Source organism: Zingiber officinale, chromosome 2A (genome assembly GCF_018446385.1).
Source record: "Zingiber officinale cultivar Zhangliang chromosome 2A, Zo_v1.1, whole genome shotgun sequence".
In the NCBI taxonomy this organism is placed as follows: Eukaryota; Viridiplantae; Streptophyta; class Magnoliopsida; order Zingiberales; family Zingiberaceae; genus Zingiber; species Zingiber officinale.
Window position 1 is genome coordinate 106,888,073 of NC_055988.1, and position 14,922 is coordinate 106,902,994.

Here is a 14,922-nt window from a genome sequence, read left to right on the forward strand (position 1 = left end):
ACACCTTATACTTTCGGCGATAGACACTTACCTGCCACACGCAAAGTTCATTCCCTACAAAAATGCTATGCATCGTCTACACAAGGTCTCAAAGGAATACTTAGTATCAAGAGAAACATAGCATTCATTTCTCCAGTAACCTAACTCGGTCTCAAATGGGTGAATTGCTAGTTTCCACTCACGACAACTATTTTTGTTATCCCTTATTTTTTTTTCTTTGAATGTTTGCAAAGTATCAAACTTGAACAAACTTTCTTTCTTTCTTTTTTTAGATTGATTTTTTCAAATGAGCTTACATGATCTGAGTTTATCCAGTAACCAAAATGTAGTTGAGAGGTCACCATAGATGTTAGTTAGAGCCCTAGAGCCAATCATTTGATGATTGTATGGACTCATGTATATCATATTCTTTTATATTAATAAAGACATTTGTTTGGTTATTATACTTATTTATATTAGTGCCAAATAGACTAAGTATAATAGCGTCCTTGAGTAGAAGGTTCATACCTATATCAATCGATTAGTTGAATCGATAGTGAGATGATATAGGGAACACTACTCTAAATCATTCCTAGTCGAGTATTAGCATTCAGGGACAATGTTAATACAATAAGACTAGCATATAGGTCAGCTCGATGACTTGATCTCACAAGTCATGGATATAGAGATATCAAGCTGACACATGGGTATGCATTAGAGAATGTATACTGAATGACCCGCCATGAGAAAGTATCATGGATCGTTATATGAGTGTCATATACTTTCTCATGTGGCTATTAGTATGACTATTAGTCCTTAGACCTGAAGTCACCATGGATCCCTACATAAGGAGTTATGTACTTTAGTTTCGTCAAACGTCACCCGTAACTGGGTAGACTATAAAGGCGATTACTGGGTATATAACGAATTATGTAGAGGGATGTGAGTGATGTAGATGGGATCTATCCCTCCCATATGACGGGAGCGACATCGGTATTCTTGATAGAGTGAGACCACTAAGTGCATGGTCATGCCCAAATGAGTCAACATTAGATGTTGAGCTCATTTGATCGAGTGAGTCTACTTGGAGTTCAAGATTTAGATTGATTAGAGGATGACACGGTCTATGCCTCATATTGATCAATCTAGATGTCTAGGATAGAAGGACACTTGTCATTATTTTGTGAGTAGTCACAATTGGTAGTCACAAGGTGATGTCGGATCTCGACATTCTTGTAACTTAGGTAGTAATGATGTGTTGCTAGATACCGCTCATTACTTATGCTCCTAAATGGGTTTAGGGCATTGCCAACGTTACAAGAACCTATAGGGTCACACACTTAGGACAATTAGGTGGAGATTAGGTTCATATGATGAACCAAGAGGATTAGATTCATTTGATGAATCAAATTGGATTAAGAGTAATCCTAATTGGGCTAACTTGAGTTCGACTCAAGTTGATTCATGTGTTAAATGAGTCTAATTTAGATTTTGACTCATTGAATCAATTTAATTTAATGAATTAGATTCATTATATTAAGTTGGCTTGAATCAAATGGTTGGATTAGATCCACCATGGTAGAGATTGAGTCAAGTTTGACTTGACTTGAGAAGGAAGACCAAAGGTCAATTTTGACTTGACCTTTTTGCCACCTCATTGGTGAGTTGGCATTAGGTGGACCAATAATGATGTTCCACATCATCATGGGTGCCACCTCATGGAAGTAACAAAGTCACTCTCTTAATGGTTTCATATTAATTGCAATTAATGCAATTAATGTGATTTTATGGTTTCATATTAATTACAATTAATGCAATTAATGTGAATTTTGAAATGTGGCCGACCACTTGGTTTTTGGGTGAAGAAATTCATTTTTCATTCACTTGTGTGCATCTTCCTCCTTCTCCCTCTCAAGCTCTCCCTCTCCCTCTCCTCCCTTGGCCGAACCACATAGGTGCTAGCACACCTTGGTTTTTGGTCATCTCCATCTAGTGTGTCCGTGTGGATACTTCTAGAGGACCGGCGCTTGACGGTCTTGAGATCCGGCATCATTTGGACGAGCGGGAACGCGAAGGGCATCGCATCAAGGGTAAACACTTTTTCCTCATAGATCTAAGTAGTAGATCAGTTTTTGAACTCGTACAAGAAATAGTTTTTCGAATTTTTATACGAATCTTTGCACGGATCTATGGCTTTGGGTCCTTCGGGGTTTCCGCGACGCGAAAAAGCGGTTTTCGCGGCCTGAAGAACCCAACAATAGAAGCACAAGTACTAGTCCAATTCTATGAATCATGACTATTTTAGAGTTATCAACCATCAAAAATAAGCATAGTGTATAGAGATCCTAAAACAAAGTCAATACTTAAACTCTTATAGTAAAAACATTGCTCACTTCATGCTATCATAGATAAAAAAAGATAGATCACTAAACATACTAGCACCATAAGTAACACATAAACCATATAAAATCTAGAATAAACGTGCTACTATTTTGCATTAAGGAACAAACAATCATGATGTGATGAATGATGCAACTAGCAAAAATTTTATTAGGCAAAAAGAAGAAACCTAATGCATCTAATGCATCCCCCCAGACTTAAACTTTTCATTGTCCCAATGAAAACTAAAAACAATGTGGAGGAGATTAAAAGTAAGAAAAGTTACCAAGTGATGAGCTCCAAATGGTTGGCATTCATGTTTTTAAAGATACTTCTCTATCCAATGCTCACATTCCTCCACAACTTTGAAATCTACAAAAATAAAATAGACAAGAAAAATTAAGTAGAGGATACAAGTTTATTATAAAGAAATGAAACTAGAAAGAACTAAAGACATGAAATGAAAACAAGGGAAATGAACTTGGGTTGCCTCCCAAGAAGCGCTTGTTTAAGGTCATTAGCTCGACCACCTCATTAGATTCATCTAAATCTCACTCTTGGAGGGGTAAGATATTTTAGAACCCTCCTACCAAGGGTTCTCAGTTTTTCAACAAATAAGCTCTCCTTCAAAGGTTCAACACTATCTTTACCTTGTGAACCCTGTGCAACATATGTCCTACCACCATCATGCTCAAAAAAGAATTGATTAGTAACAATAGAAAAATGAATTGAAATTTGCCTTTTACCAATCACTAATGTAAGAAAATCATTGAGCATGGTTTGACATTTAGAAAAGGAAGGTTGTGGCTCAAGTGGTGGTCTTTTAAAAGAGGTGATTCTTGAGACTTAGCTTCTATTGCACAAGTCCCTACACTCTCAACATCAACTAGTTCATGTCCTACATCATCCAAAGTGACTAAAGGTTGTGTGACTAAGGGGAGTGATTCTTGGGTCATCCCTACACATCCCTCCACAACATGACTATAAATTGGTTCAGATGTAGGAAGGGAAGGCTCTTCTAGATCTTTGATATTATGAGGTAATGGAATTAAAGTGGTGCACTCCTTTATCAAAAACTTAGATTCATGATCCTCAAGCTCATCACAACGTTTTCTTATCATAGACTCGAGATTAGCTGATATTCTATTATTTTTTGAGTCTATACTATCAAGTGTAGCATGCATTTTCTTAATGTCCTTACGTGTTTCAGCTTGAATAGCTAGGATCTCCTCTGAACCTTTCAATATTCTATCCATAAATGATGAAAATTGGGGGTCATTCAAGTCAAAGTCATATGTGTGTGAATTTGATGAAGCTATTTCATCTAATTTTCTATCAAGTTCATTAATTGATGCTCCCAAATTGAATAACTTGTAACAACTCTCAATTGAATGGCCTATTTCATTGCAAGCTTTACAAAAATTTTGCTCTGACCTAGGATAAAAGTTAGAGAAAACAACCCTTCTTTCAACATGCATTCTATATGGACGCTCAAGCAATATTGGACAATTATCATATATATGACCAGTTGCACAACAAAATTCACAGAAAAGAGTACTAGAGTTCACAACAAACATTTGGTCAAACTTTTGAAATAGAACTTTCAATCTAGTTATCAGTTTAAACATGTCCATCTAAATGATTATAGCCAAAGCAAGATAGACATGTAGAAGTAAAAAAAATAAAATGCAGAATTTAAATTGTAGAAAAAAATGCATAATGAAAACAAGTAAGAGAATGCAAAAAGAAAAAAAAATGTCTAGAGTAACTCATATGCTAATCAACTAATGTTAATCAAAAAAAGTCTCCAACAACGGCGCCAAAAACTTGTTGACCTCCACAAGTGTATGAAAATGTCGCAAGTAATATAAAAGATTATCGTATCCACAGAGACTGTTAATTAAGCACTAGTTAACTTCACACGGAGAATTATCTAGACAATCTAAAGTTGTTAACAAACTCTAAAGAGAAATAGAAAAGAAAAGAGAAAGAATGAGCGTAGTGAATGGAGGAATGATAGATTCTAGGATTTCGGTTTCCTTGTAATGCTAGGAAATGTAAATCATTCACCAAATCTTATTCCTCAATTGTCCATAATTTGTAGAAGGTCGTCAGTTCTCTCTTGCAATAGAAAATCGGCTTAAGACTGAAATCTATACCTAAATGTGATCAATTAGATATGAACCTATGTTGTCCTTACACGGGCATGTTCCTGTCATGAAGATCCCTTTGATAATCAACACAAAGATCATACTTCTCAACCCATAAGATATAAAGATTAATCCCTAAATCTATCCTACCCTCTTGAATTATCTTATTTTTCCCTAAATCTTATCCCTCAAACGTCCTTACACGGGCTTGCACCTTTCGCGTGCTTCCCTCGGAAAATCAAGAGGGAGATAATTTCTACAAAATCCATAGGACATTTAAACAATCAATCTAAAATGAGAATTAGGTCCACATCACAACAATTCATTCAAGATTGAATTGATACAAACAAGACAATATCATAGAAACAAGGAAATGGCAAATCCACAAGAGTTTTACATCACAATCACATCACAAATACTCCCTACATCCTAAATCTAGAGATATACTGCATAGCAAAGGAATACAATCAAGAGACAAGAAATAAAGCAATCTACAACTCAAAATATAAGGAGAAGAGAAGAGAAAGCTTATCCATGTAGCGTCGGTCTTCTTGGATGCAATCCTTGCTTCGGAGGTGGACGGATCGGCGAAGGATGGAAGATCTAGGGTTCCCCCAAGGGGGAGAACCCTATAAAAGGAGAAGAAACCCCCTTTTATAGGCTTGGCATGGGCGCCACACGGCCCCGTGGCACGGCCGTGTGAGGCTCACACGGCCTGCACCACTTCCTTCTCTTTCAACCTCACACGGCCATGTGAGGTTGGCACGGTCATGACCTGCTCTGCCACTGCCCCCTTGCATGGTCGTGTAGATCCACACGGCCTACACTGCCTCCAGTTCTAGTACCCTTACACGGCCGTGTCTGGGACATGGCCATATTCTTCTCCTTCTCTGTCAAAGTTACATGGCTGTATGGATTCACACGGCTATGCCATTCTTCTCCTCTGGAAACATTACATGGCCGTGTGGCTCACACGGCCATGGGCCATGTGCCTCACACAGCCGTGTGGAGCTCACACCCCCCTTGCATGGCCCTTGCACACCCCCTTGCATGGCCCTTGCACACCCCGTGTCTTGGCTCTGAATGGATGTGTTTCATTGCAACATCTTTGAGACCACCAAGATGGGGTTTTCTCCAGTTGAAGTCTTCATCAAAGTTGTAGATCTTGAAGTTATCTACAAATCAGTATAAAGAACAGCCCAAAACTCCAACCAAGCACAAAGTTATAACCATTTTACTTTTGGTCTACAGTGCAGAAAACCTGACACGGCCTTCACATGGCCGTGTGAGGTTCACACGGCCCCAACATGACCCCTACACGGCCTTGACATGCCCATGTGGTCTCCACACGGCTAGAACTTGGAAGAACTTAGTTTTTGCATGCCCGTGACACTCTGGAAGCTCTAGACTTCATTTAAGCTCCATTTTTACTCCAAATCACGTCCTATCAATCAAAACAAGCAAAGAGCAGATCTCCGAACAATATATAATAAAAGTATGACATTACAATGAAATAGGGTACAATAAATATAGATTATGTTAATGAAATATAAGTAGATGTGCGTCAAAGCATGCATAAAAGTGTATATAATCTACGCACATCAAGTTCTGGACAATCCTCTTTTAAGTGTCCTTCCTTTTGACACTTGTAGTAATGAACCCTTCTTCTATTTCTTGGATTTTTCTTATTCTGCATTTCTTTAAATTTGTTAGATCTAAATAATTTTTTGAAATTCATTACCATATAATCTTCTTGATCTTCTTCTGAGTCTAACTCGGGTTCATCCTTCTTGGTTGCAGTTAGCACCATAATCTGACTTGATTCTTTTGTTGTCCTTGCACATCTGGTTTCATGTAATTCTAAAGTGGAAAAAAGTTCCTCTAGGGTACTTACCTCCAAGTCCTTTAAGATGTAGTAGGCGTCGATTATTGAGGTCCAATCTGGAGTCCTGGGAAAGGCATTGAGTGCGCAGTGTATCGTGTCCTGGTTGATTACCGCTTCTCCGAGGTTTTCGAGTCTGGTGATTAGTTCTTTTACCTTTGTGTGTAGATCGGCTACCTTCTCACCTTTTTCCAGACGGATATTTATCAGTTTGTTCCGAAGTATATCTCTCATTGCAAGTTTGGATTCGAATATGTCTTCGTGGAGTTCCAAGAATGTTTCCTAGAGTTCTTTGGCCGATGAGTAGCTTCCGATGAGGTTGACTTCTTGAGGCGGCAGCACACTCAGCAAGTGATATTCCGTTCAGTTATTTGCTACGGAATCGTTTTGTTTGTGCTTCGGGTCTCTCCCCGTATCGTCCTTCTCGCTAGCCGCGTCTTCCGCTTGACTTTCTGTGCTCCTAAGCTCCTGCACACTTAGACACAAAGGTTAAACCAAATATGACCTAACTTAACTTGTTTGATCACATCAAAACACCTTGGTGTTCCAACACTGGGGACCTGCCCTACCTGTGACCGACCAGGAATTATGTGGCTGATGACGTGAGGTGGTCTAACTCTCGTCTCTCCTTAACTATTGACTGCCACATCTTCTTAACTATTGACTGTCACGTCCCCTTAACTTTTGATTATCATTTTCTCTTGACTTTTGACTATCATGTCCTCTTGACTTTTATCTTTCTGGCCTTATTGGACCCCTCCTTTACGCACCATATCAATATTTTTTATTACCATTAGTTAGTAAATCTATCTAATCGTAATCTAACCAATTTACTAATTAATTAATCACTACTTAATTAATGTGTTAATCATCAATAAATAACTATAATTATGGTTAACATTAACTACTAATCGTGACCCAAGTTTCCTCTTTAGTAGTGGCGGCAAGCGACCGGCGAGGGTGGTGTGTGAGGCAGCAGCAGCGACGTAACCAGCAGTGTGGACCGGTAATGCTCGCCACACCCATCTTCTTATTCTTCGGTAGCATGACAACGCCATGGTGAGAAACTCATTGGTGAGGAATGTGATCGGCATTAAGGGAGGAGAGGGAAAACTGGCGCCCATGCGGTGACAGAGGCGCAACAATTGGCACGACGAGGGGCCACAGAGACACGCGGACACATGGGTGAAAGGCAACAGTGTGTAGCTGCTTGGACTTAACAACAGTTGACTAAGGCGTCAGGGAAGGGGAAAGACACGGCGCAGGTTGCTTGAGTTGCAGCAGCTCCGACTGCTTGCGCTGCGGCAACGCAAGTTAAAAATTCTGTTTTCAACTGCGCTTTCCAGTCCCGTACGAAGGAGCCTTCAGCCATATCAGATTGCTAATGGAAGTGATTCGTATGCAAATGGTGCCCCATCAACTGGAAATGCAGGAATTAAAAATCATGATTCAGATCAAAATCAGAATACTAATTCACTCAGCTCCAACGATACATGCATGGATATTCATACGGATAGTCCGCCTTCTCAATCCCATTGACAGCTCATCTAGTTAGTATCTTAATTTGAGAGAGAGAAAGAGTCAAAGCCGTACCTGTATTTGATAGGGCTTGAAACGCATATAAAAAATGACCCTTTTATTACAATAAATAATGATAAAATTTAATTTACAAATAATATATATACTAAATACATAAATAAATTAAAAATAATATATTATTATAAACACTACTTGTCTAACTATATTAGAGATAAAAATATTTATAAAATCTGAATAATCTAATTGTCGGACTATTTCTTTCTCAATCTATAATATTGATAGCTTATTTAGTGCATCATGTAACACTGAGACCAATGTGGTGGCTGGTAGTAGGAAGGCGACAAGCAGTAATCACCATGTAATTAGGTTATCGTTCGCACAAACGACCGGGGTAACGTACAACAACCACCGCACCGTGCAACTAAGTCACACGAGCAAAGGCCAACCACCAGCCCGTATTGCATGAGATAGCCACTGTGAGAATTGACGTGATTCGGTCGCATAAATGACTATTGTTGCACGATTATGATACAATTGGTGTCGCGTATTGCAAGACGAAGAAGATGGTCAAAGAAAAAGATTAGGATTACCTCTTGTTTAGTGAATCCGTGCATTGATAGAAAAGAACACTGGAAAAAAAATTATGTGCAAAGAAGAGCAACACTAGAGAAGAAATTACATTCAAAGAAGAGTCATGTATCGGTGCGTGCTTCGAAGGCGTGAGAATAGGTCGGCCATTTAGGATCTATACCTCTCATTTTATTTTAGGTATAATTAAAAAAAATTAACTATTTATTGGGTTGGATCCTGAGACGATTGCATCTATGGTCTTATGGAAGTTACTGAGAGAGCCGTATCCCCTGCAGTTTTATACCAATTGAACCATGTTAAGAACGAATCTGGTGAACTGTGAGCATATGCATCTTTTCCCTACCTGTCTAGCTGTCTCTCTTGATATGCGACTGCATTAGTCTTTTAGTGGCGGGCTTACTTTCTTTGCCTGGTAATTGTTTTGTAGATGATAAAGAACATCATGGTCCCTACTGCATGCATGTTCTAATTTATGCATGTAGGAACCGATCTATTCAACTTTACAAAACAAAGTTCTGTAATTCTATCCACAAACTTAAATGAAACAAAATGAACAAAAGTGACCAGACAAATATATTTAAGGAGAATGTGGCATCGGTGCCACGTCAAAATTAATTAAGTTTTAAATTAAAATGTCCTTTATCTATTTATATATATTCACTATATGAAAATATTATTTATATATAATAGGAGACTAATAAAAGGTTTTGTCTCAAATGTTGAATTAAAATCTCGTAATTTATTTGAGGATGAATAAGTGCAACAAATTTTGAAGAAAGTTTGGATTTGGGCGTAGAATATCATCTTCTTATTGTATGTTTCTATATCTTACTCTCTCTCTTTTTTTTTGTTTGGTTTGATTGTACTCAGAAGCTCGATTTAGATTTCTCAAGTTAATTAAATTACATTTTATACATGTGATTATGAAAACAACAGATATTTGCTAACATGCTCTATTATTAACTATTTTGTAATTTTATAAATCATTTAATTTGTGCATTCAATTTAGTTTGGTTGTTAAACAGATTTACTCCTTTATAATGTAGATTGATGTTTTTAATACTCATGTTTGCAATAAAATTATTTATTTTGCAAGTTAAACGGTCAACTGTACAAAAGAATTTTTAAAGTGGTAGTAAATAATTACTAAATTGACAATATCATCTTTTAAGATCTAATTAAATAATTTTATTATTTTAAATTGCAAAGTAGATAAGATCTTATTTTATTTAATTAATTTTTAACAGCGTACATTATTGAAACTTTTTATTTTAAAGATGTTGCCTTATCTTTTATAATTTCTGATGTGGCGAAACTAGACAATTCTACGTTCCCATAGGATAGAAAGTCCTGCTAAGCTGCAGTTAAAGTTAAAAAATGGAAGATGCTACTTATAGAAGGTCAAAGTTCATCGCAAAAGGAATTCAAGATGAGTCTAGGTGTCTAGCGAGCCAATACATTCAAGAGTGGGACAGTTATCATGACCCCAATCTCAGTCTCAGTTTTAGTAATTGATTCACCTAGGAAACGCACTTATGAATAGGGGTTGGAGCGACAGAGGAGAAAAGAAAACAAAGTATTTCAATAAAACTTATGTTAATCGAATTTATCACCTCCTGTTTTAACTACGGTATTCTAGATTAGTTTGGATCTCTTGGAAGTCTCCTTCTTGTCCCCTCCAAAATAACACACTTTAGATGTCATTAAAATGATAAATTAATACTAAGTTTAGGTATGTTCAATGTAGTGTTCTTTGACAAAAAAAAAATAGATATTTTATAAACATTTGGGGGAGGGTGGGCTGTTTTTAACTTTTTCCCGTTGAAATTTACAAGTTTTGATTGAATTTGTATTTTTTTTTTTCACGAATTGATGTTGTTTTAAGTTTAAGTATGTATAGTATGACATTCTTTGCTAGAATTTAGGTAGTGAGCATAAATAAAACGGTGTGTCGTTTTAGAGAGGACTAAGGTTTAGGGTCTAAATAATAAATAATTTATTTATTATTTTGTTTTATTTTTATTATTTTAAATCATTATATATATAAAATCCCTAAACATAGAGTAAACACCATGAATATCAAGTGTGTTGACATCAATAAAGTAAAGTAAACATCTATATGAAATAGGGTTCTACGTTTTGTACACGGGATCCTTAAAATATAGGGCCGGCCTTATTTGATATAATAATATTTAGAGTTTAAAGTTTTAAGGTTTAGGACTTAAGATTTAGTTACAATTATTTAATAGGAGAAGAGCACCTGAATATTGATAGAAATAATCTAAGAAGAGAGGAAAAGAGCACATGAATATCAATAAGAGAGAAAAAAAGACACTACATCATAGAAGATTACAATATGTTTTTGAGAGATTAATACGGAGAAGAGTCCACTTAGTTTTAAGAGATAAGATATAGAATTAAAATGAATCAACGACAGATAAAATAGCAATAATCTAAAATTTAAAATTATTATTTTTTAATTGATCTAAAATTAAAGTGAATGTTCTTTTGAATTAAATATGATAATATAAAAATATAAAAAATATTAGGGGCCCCAATTAAATCTTGAGCAGACATTGGCTAAAAGTATGTCTAGAGTTTAGAATTGATTATTTAAATATTATACGTTGTAGCATACATAATAATTTCTATTGTAATAGGTAACATTATCTGCTATAATACTGTCAAATATTATGGTAGTACTATAATAATAGTATTCTGGGAATAAAATACGTGTCTTTTTATTTTTTATTTCAAAAAATATAATCTTTAATGATTTGCCTTATTTAAGACGGCTTTTATTTTTGCTCCTCTCTTTTTAAACGCGCTTGGACAACAAATTGAGTCGGGACTGATGGAGTTTGAGAGCGTTTCCCTATTCTTACTCATTCCTTTGCTTCTGCTTCTGTTTGTTATTCTACAAGTCAAAAGAAAGTCTAGCTCTTCACATGGCGACCTGCCTCCTTCGCCGCCAGGGCTTCCCCTCGTCGGCAACCTTCACCAGATCGGACCTTTCATCCACAAGTCCCTCGCCGCCCTCTCCAACCGCCACGGCCCGCTCATCCTCCTCCGCCTCGGCTGCGTCCCGACCCTCGTCGTCTCCTCTCCCGACGCTGCCCGAGACGTGCTCCGCACCCACGATCACATCTGCGCCAGCCGCCCCGCCACCACCGCCACCCGCATCCTCCTCGATGGCTGCAATGACGTGGCCTTCGCCCCCTACGGCGACGAATGGAAGCAACGCCGCCGGATCTGCACCCTTCACCTGCTGAGCTCCAAGATGGTGCAATCCTACGCTCTGGTTCGCGAGCAGGAGGTGGCCGCCATGGTCGCCGCCATCTGCTCCCGGGGATCAGAAGCGGAGATCGACATGTCTGCCGTCCTGTTTGCTTTCTCCAACGACATTCTGTGTCGGGTCGTCACGGGGAAGAAGTTCGAAGAGAGGAAATGGTTGTTCTCGGAGCTCATCTCCGAGAACTCGATGCTGCTGGCCAAGATTTATATCGGGGACTACCTCCCGTGGCTCGGTTGGGTGGATTGGTTGCTCGGCAACGTGGCGAGAGTAAAGAAGAGCCTGAAGAGGTGGGACGATCTGCTCAATCAGGTTATCCAGGAGCATGCAGAGCAAGTGTCGTCGGATGATGAGAAAGATTTCGTGGATGTTTTGATCTCCCTTCAGAAGGATCCCGTGATGGAATCCATCCTCACTCCAGAAATCATCAAGGCGCTTCTTCAGGTAGATTAATTCTTCCTCTGCTCAACTTCCACAGCAAATAGGTCGAATAGCCGAACCACATGCAATTGCAATTTGCAGGACATGTTCGCCGCCGGAACAGAGACGTCGTACATAACTCTGGAATGGGCCATGGCGGAGCTGGTTCGCAACCCGATCAAGATGCAAAAACTGCAGGACCAAGTGAGAAGCGTAGCCGGCGGCGGAGGCAAAATGGTGAAAGAGGAAGAGCTTTGCCAGATGCCCTACTTGAAGGCCGTCATCAAGGAGACCTTCCGGATGCATCCCCCCGTTCCATTACTTCTACCGCGAGAACTTCTGGAGGATTGCCCGGTTCAAGGCTACAACATCCTGAAGAAGACGAGACTGTTCGTTAATGCATGGGCGATGGGCAGAGATCCTAAGTACTGGGAAGCGCCCCTTGAGTTCCAGCCGGAAAGGTTCATAGACGGCGAAGTTGAGTTCACTGGGAATGACCCCCGGTTCATTCCGTTTGGAGCGGGCAGAAGGATTTGCCCTGGATTGAACTTTGCCATAGCATCTCTGGAGCTTGCTCTGGCGAACTTGGTGCATCGGTTCGATTGGGGGTTGCCTGCCGGATTGAGCAGGGAGGAGTTTGGCATGGAAGAGGTGGCGGGCTTATTGGTCCGGCGAGAAGGGCGACTTCATGTTGTTGCCAAAACGTGGGATGGGTAGAATTAACTCTGTATATGCTGCAGCAGCAATAAACTGGCGAAACCTGATGCTTTGAATCACTTCAGCATAATAATAATTGTGCATCTCAAATATGAAGAAAAAGGATGAAAGATTGTGCTGAAACACATTCAAAACCTATGAATTATACTTGGGATTACACAATTTGTTGATGTTTTAATTGTAACGTGATCATGTTCGGAATCTGAGTCAGATATATGAAGGTCAGATTAGCTATCGCTAGTAGTGACGGAAATGCGACTATGACACTCTTATCGTATGTGCTCCAGATAACGGACCCCCACGTGGTGCTGACGGACGGTGGTAACTAAACCGGTGGTACTTGAGTTCTGCACGCACTCAGACAAGCACACAGAACGTTAAACGCTAGAAACCAAGAAAAAAGTCCCCGGAACAAGTCCTCCGACGCTCAAATCAGATACATTTCCCCAAAAGAAAAGGTGCACGAAGGAAAAAGAACAGTAGAGGACAAAAGAAGAAGTGCACGTACCTGCTCAAGGGAGGGAACCTCCCTTTTTATATGACCGTGCATACCTCTGGAGTCTGACCGATGTCAGGGAATGTCGGGTGTCAGATCCTGTAGGGTGATGGAGGATGCGTGGCACCCTTCTATGAGACGGAAGAATGTTCCACTCACAGATGATAGTCGACCCTTAGAATATTCCTCGACATACAACAATTATTCTCTGACAGGCAGTTACGATTCCCTAACCTTGTTGTGGCCTAGCGCCTTCTGTCCCGCTAGGATATGATTAGGGGTAACTCAGGATGATCCATCAAGCATGACGCCTGGCTTGAGCCTTGAGAGGCAGGGAGAGTTGCGGTGAGAGTGCTCAAGAGTTGACTGAGAGTTGGTCTACTAAGAGAATCAGGGCTGGATATAACCGAGCTGTGAAAATCCGACCAGTCGGAGCAAGTCAAGAATCACCTCGATTGCACATCCTGATTCAGATCTGGGATCTTGATCTGTAAGTCCTCAGCCGGGAATTATGCAGATGATGACGTCATAGGAGGTCTAAGTCCTTTGTTCCTCTGACTATTAACTGTCACATCCCCCCGACTTCTGACTATCACATCCTCTTAACTTCTGACTGTCACGTCTCCTTGACTTCTGATTGTCACATTCCCTTGACTTCTGACTGTCTGACCCTATCAGACCCACCTTCATGCACTGTATCACAAACCTCCCCTCCAAATTTAATCGAAGGAGGGTTAAATCCGACTGATTAGACTCAGACTCGAGTTTCATTTACTCCACTTGCGTGACTATAAATGTAGCTTCCATTCCCAAACCATTGGTATCGCCCAATCAACCTCGAGAGAAGGGCCTCACAAACCCTTCGCATAAGCAGACTCCTCACATCTTCCTCTTTAAAAGGGGTTGACTCCCCTTACACCATCATACTTTCCTTACTAACTTCCTCTGACTATGGAATCTATCTCTGAGTCTGATGAGATGTCACGCCTTCGCCAACAACTAGCTCATCTGACTCAGTTGCTTCCACAGAAGGATACTGCTTTAGCCGAGATGATGTAGATGTTGGTTGCTACTCGGAAAACCTAGAGGTTCCACTGTACAAAAATTTTGTACAAAGGTCTGAACCTTTTTCCTAGCTACCATGTGTTCTTTTAAATTAAATTTTGGATCGCCTGCGGAACTTAACACGTTTGATCCAAAACTTAATCTATTTGTTCTTTTAGGTTTTGACTTGGATCTCCTGCGGAACTTAACACGTTCGACCCAAGTCTCCTTAAGTTATTAATTCCATTAAATATTAATTTCCATAAAAGGTTCCCAGTACTGACGTGGCGAGGCACATGGCCTTCTTGGATGTGGGAGCAACCACCACCGACTAGACAAAACCTTTAATAGAAAGCTAATATTTAATTTCCTAAAATAACTTTAGGTTAACCAAAGAGAACAATCAAATCACAAGGAAAAGAAAGAAAACAAA

General features: G+C 39.4%; 1 protein-coding gene across 1 annotated transcript; it reads left to right on the forward strand.

Moving 5' to 3' along the window:
* The first annotated feature begins 11,374 nt into the window (after positions 1–11,374).
* Positions 11,375–12,949, forward strand: LOC122043875 (cytochrome P450 736A117-like). Its single transcript, XM_042604443.1, has 2 exons — positions 11,375–12,256; positions 12,335–12,949. Exons 1-2 carry the CDS (start codon positions 11,375–11,377, stop codon positions 12,947–12,949), a joined length of 1,497 nt encoding a protein of 498 aa, XP_042460377.1.
* Positions 12,950–14,922: the final 1,973 nt, after the last annotated feature.

Coding starts and splice junctions, on each gene's coding strand:
- LOC122043875 (XM_042604443.1), top strand. CDS start 11,375: ATGGAGTTTGAGAGCGTTTCCCTATTCTTACTCATTCCTTTGCTTCTG. Junction 12,257..12,334: donor TCATCAAGGCGCTTCTTCAG/GTAGATTAATTC, acceptor TGCAATTTGCAG/GACATGTTCGCCGCCGGAAC.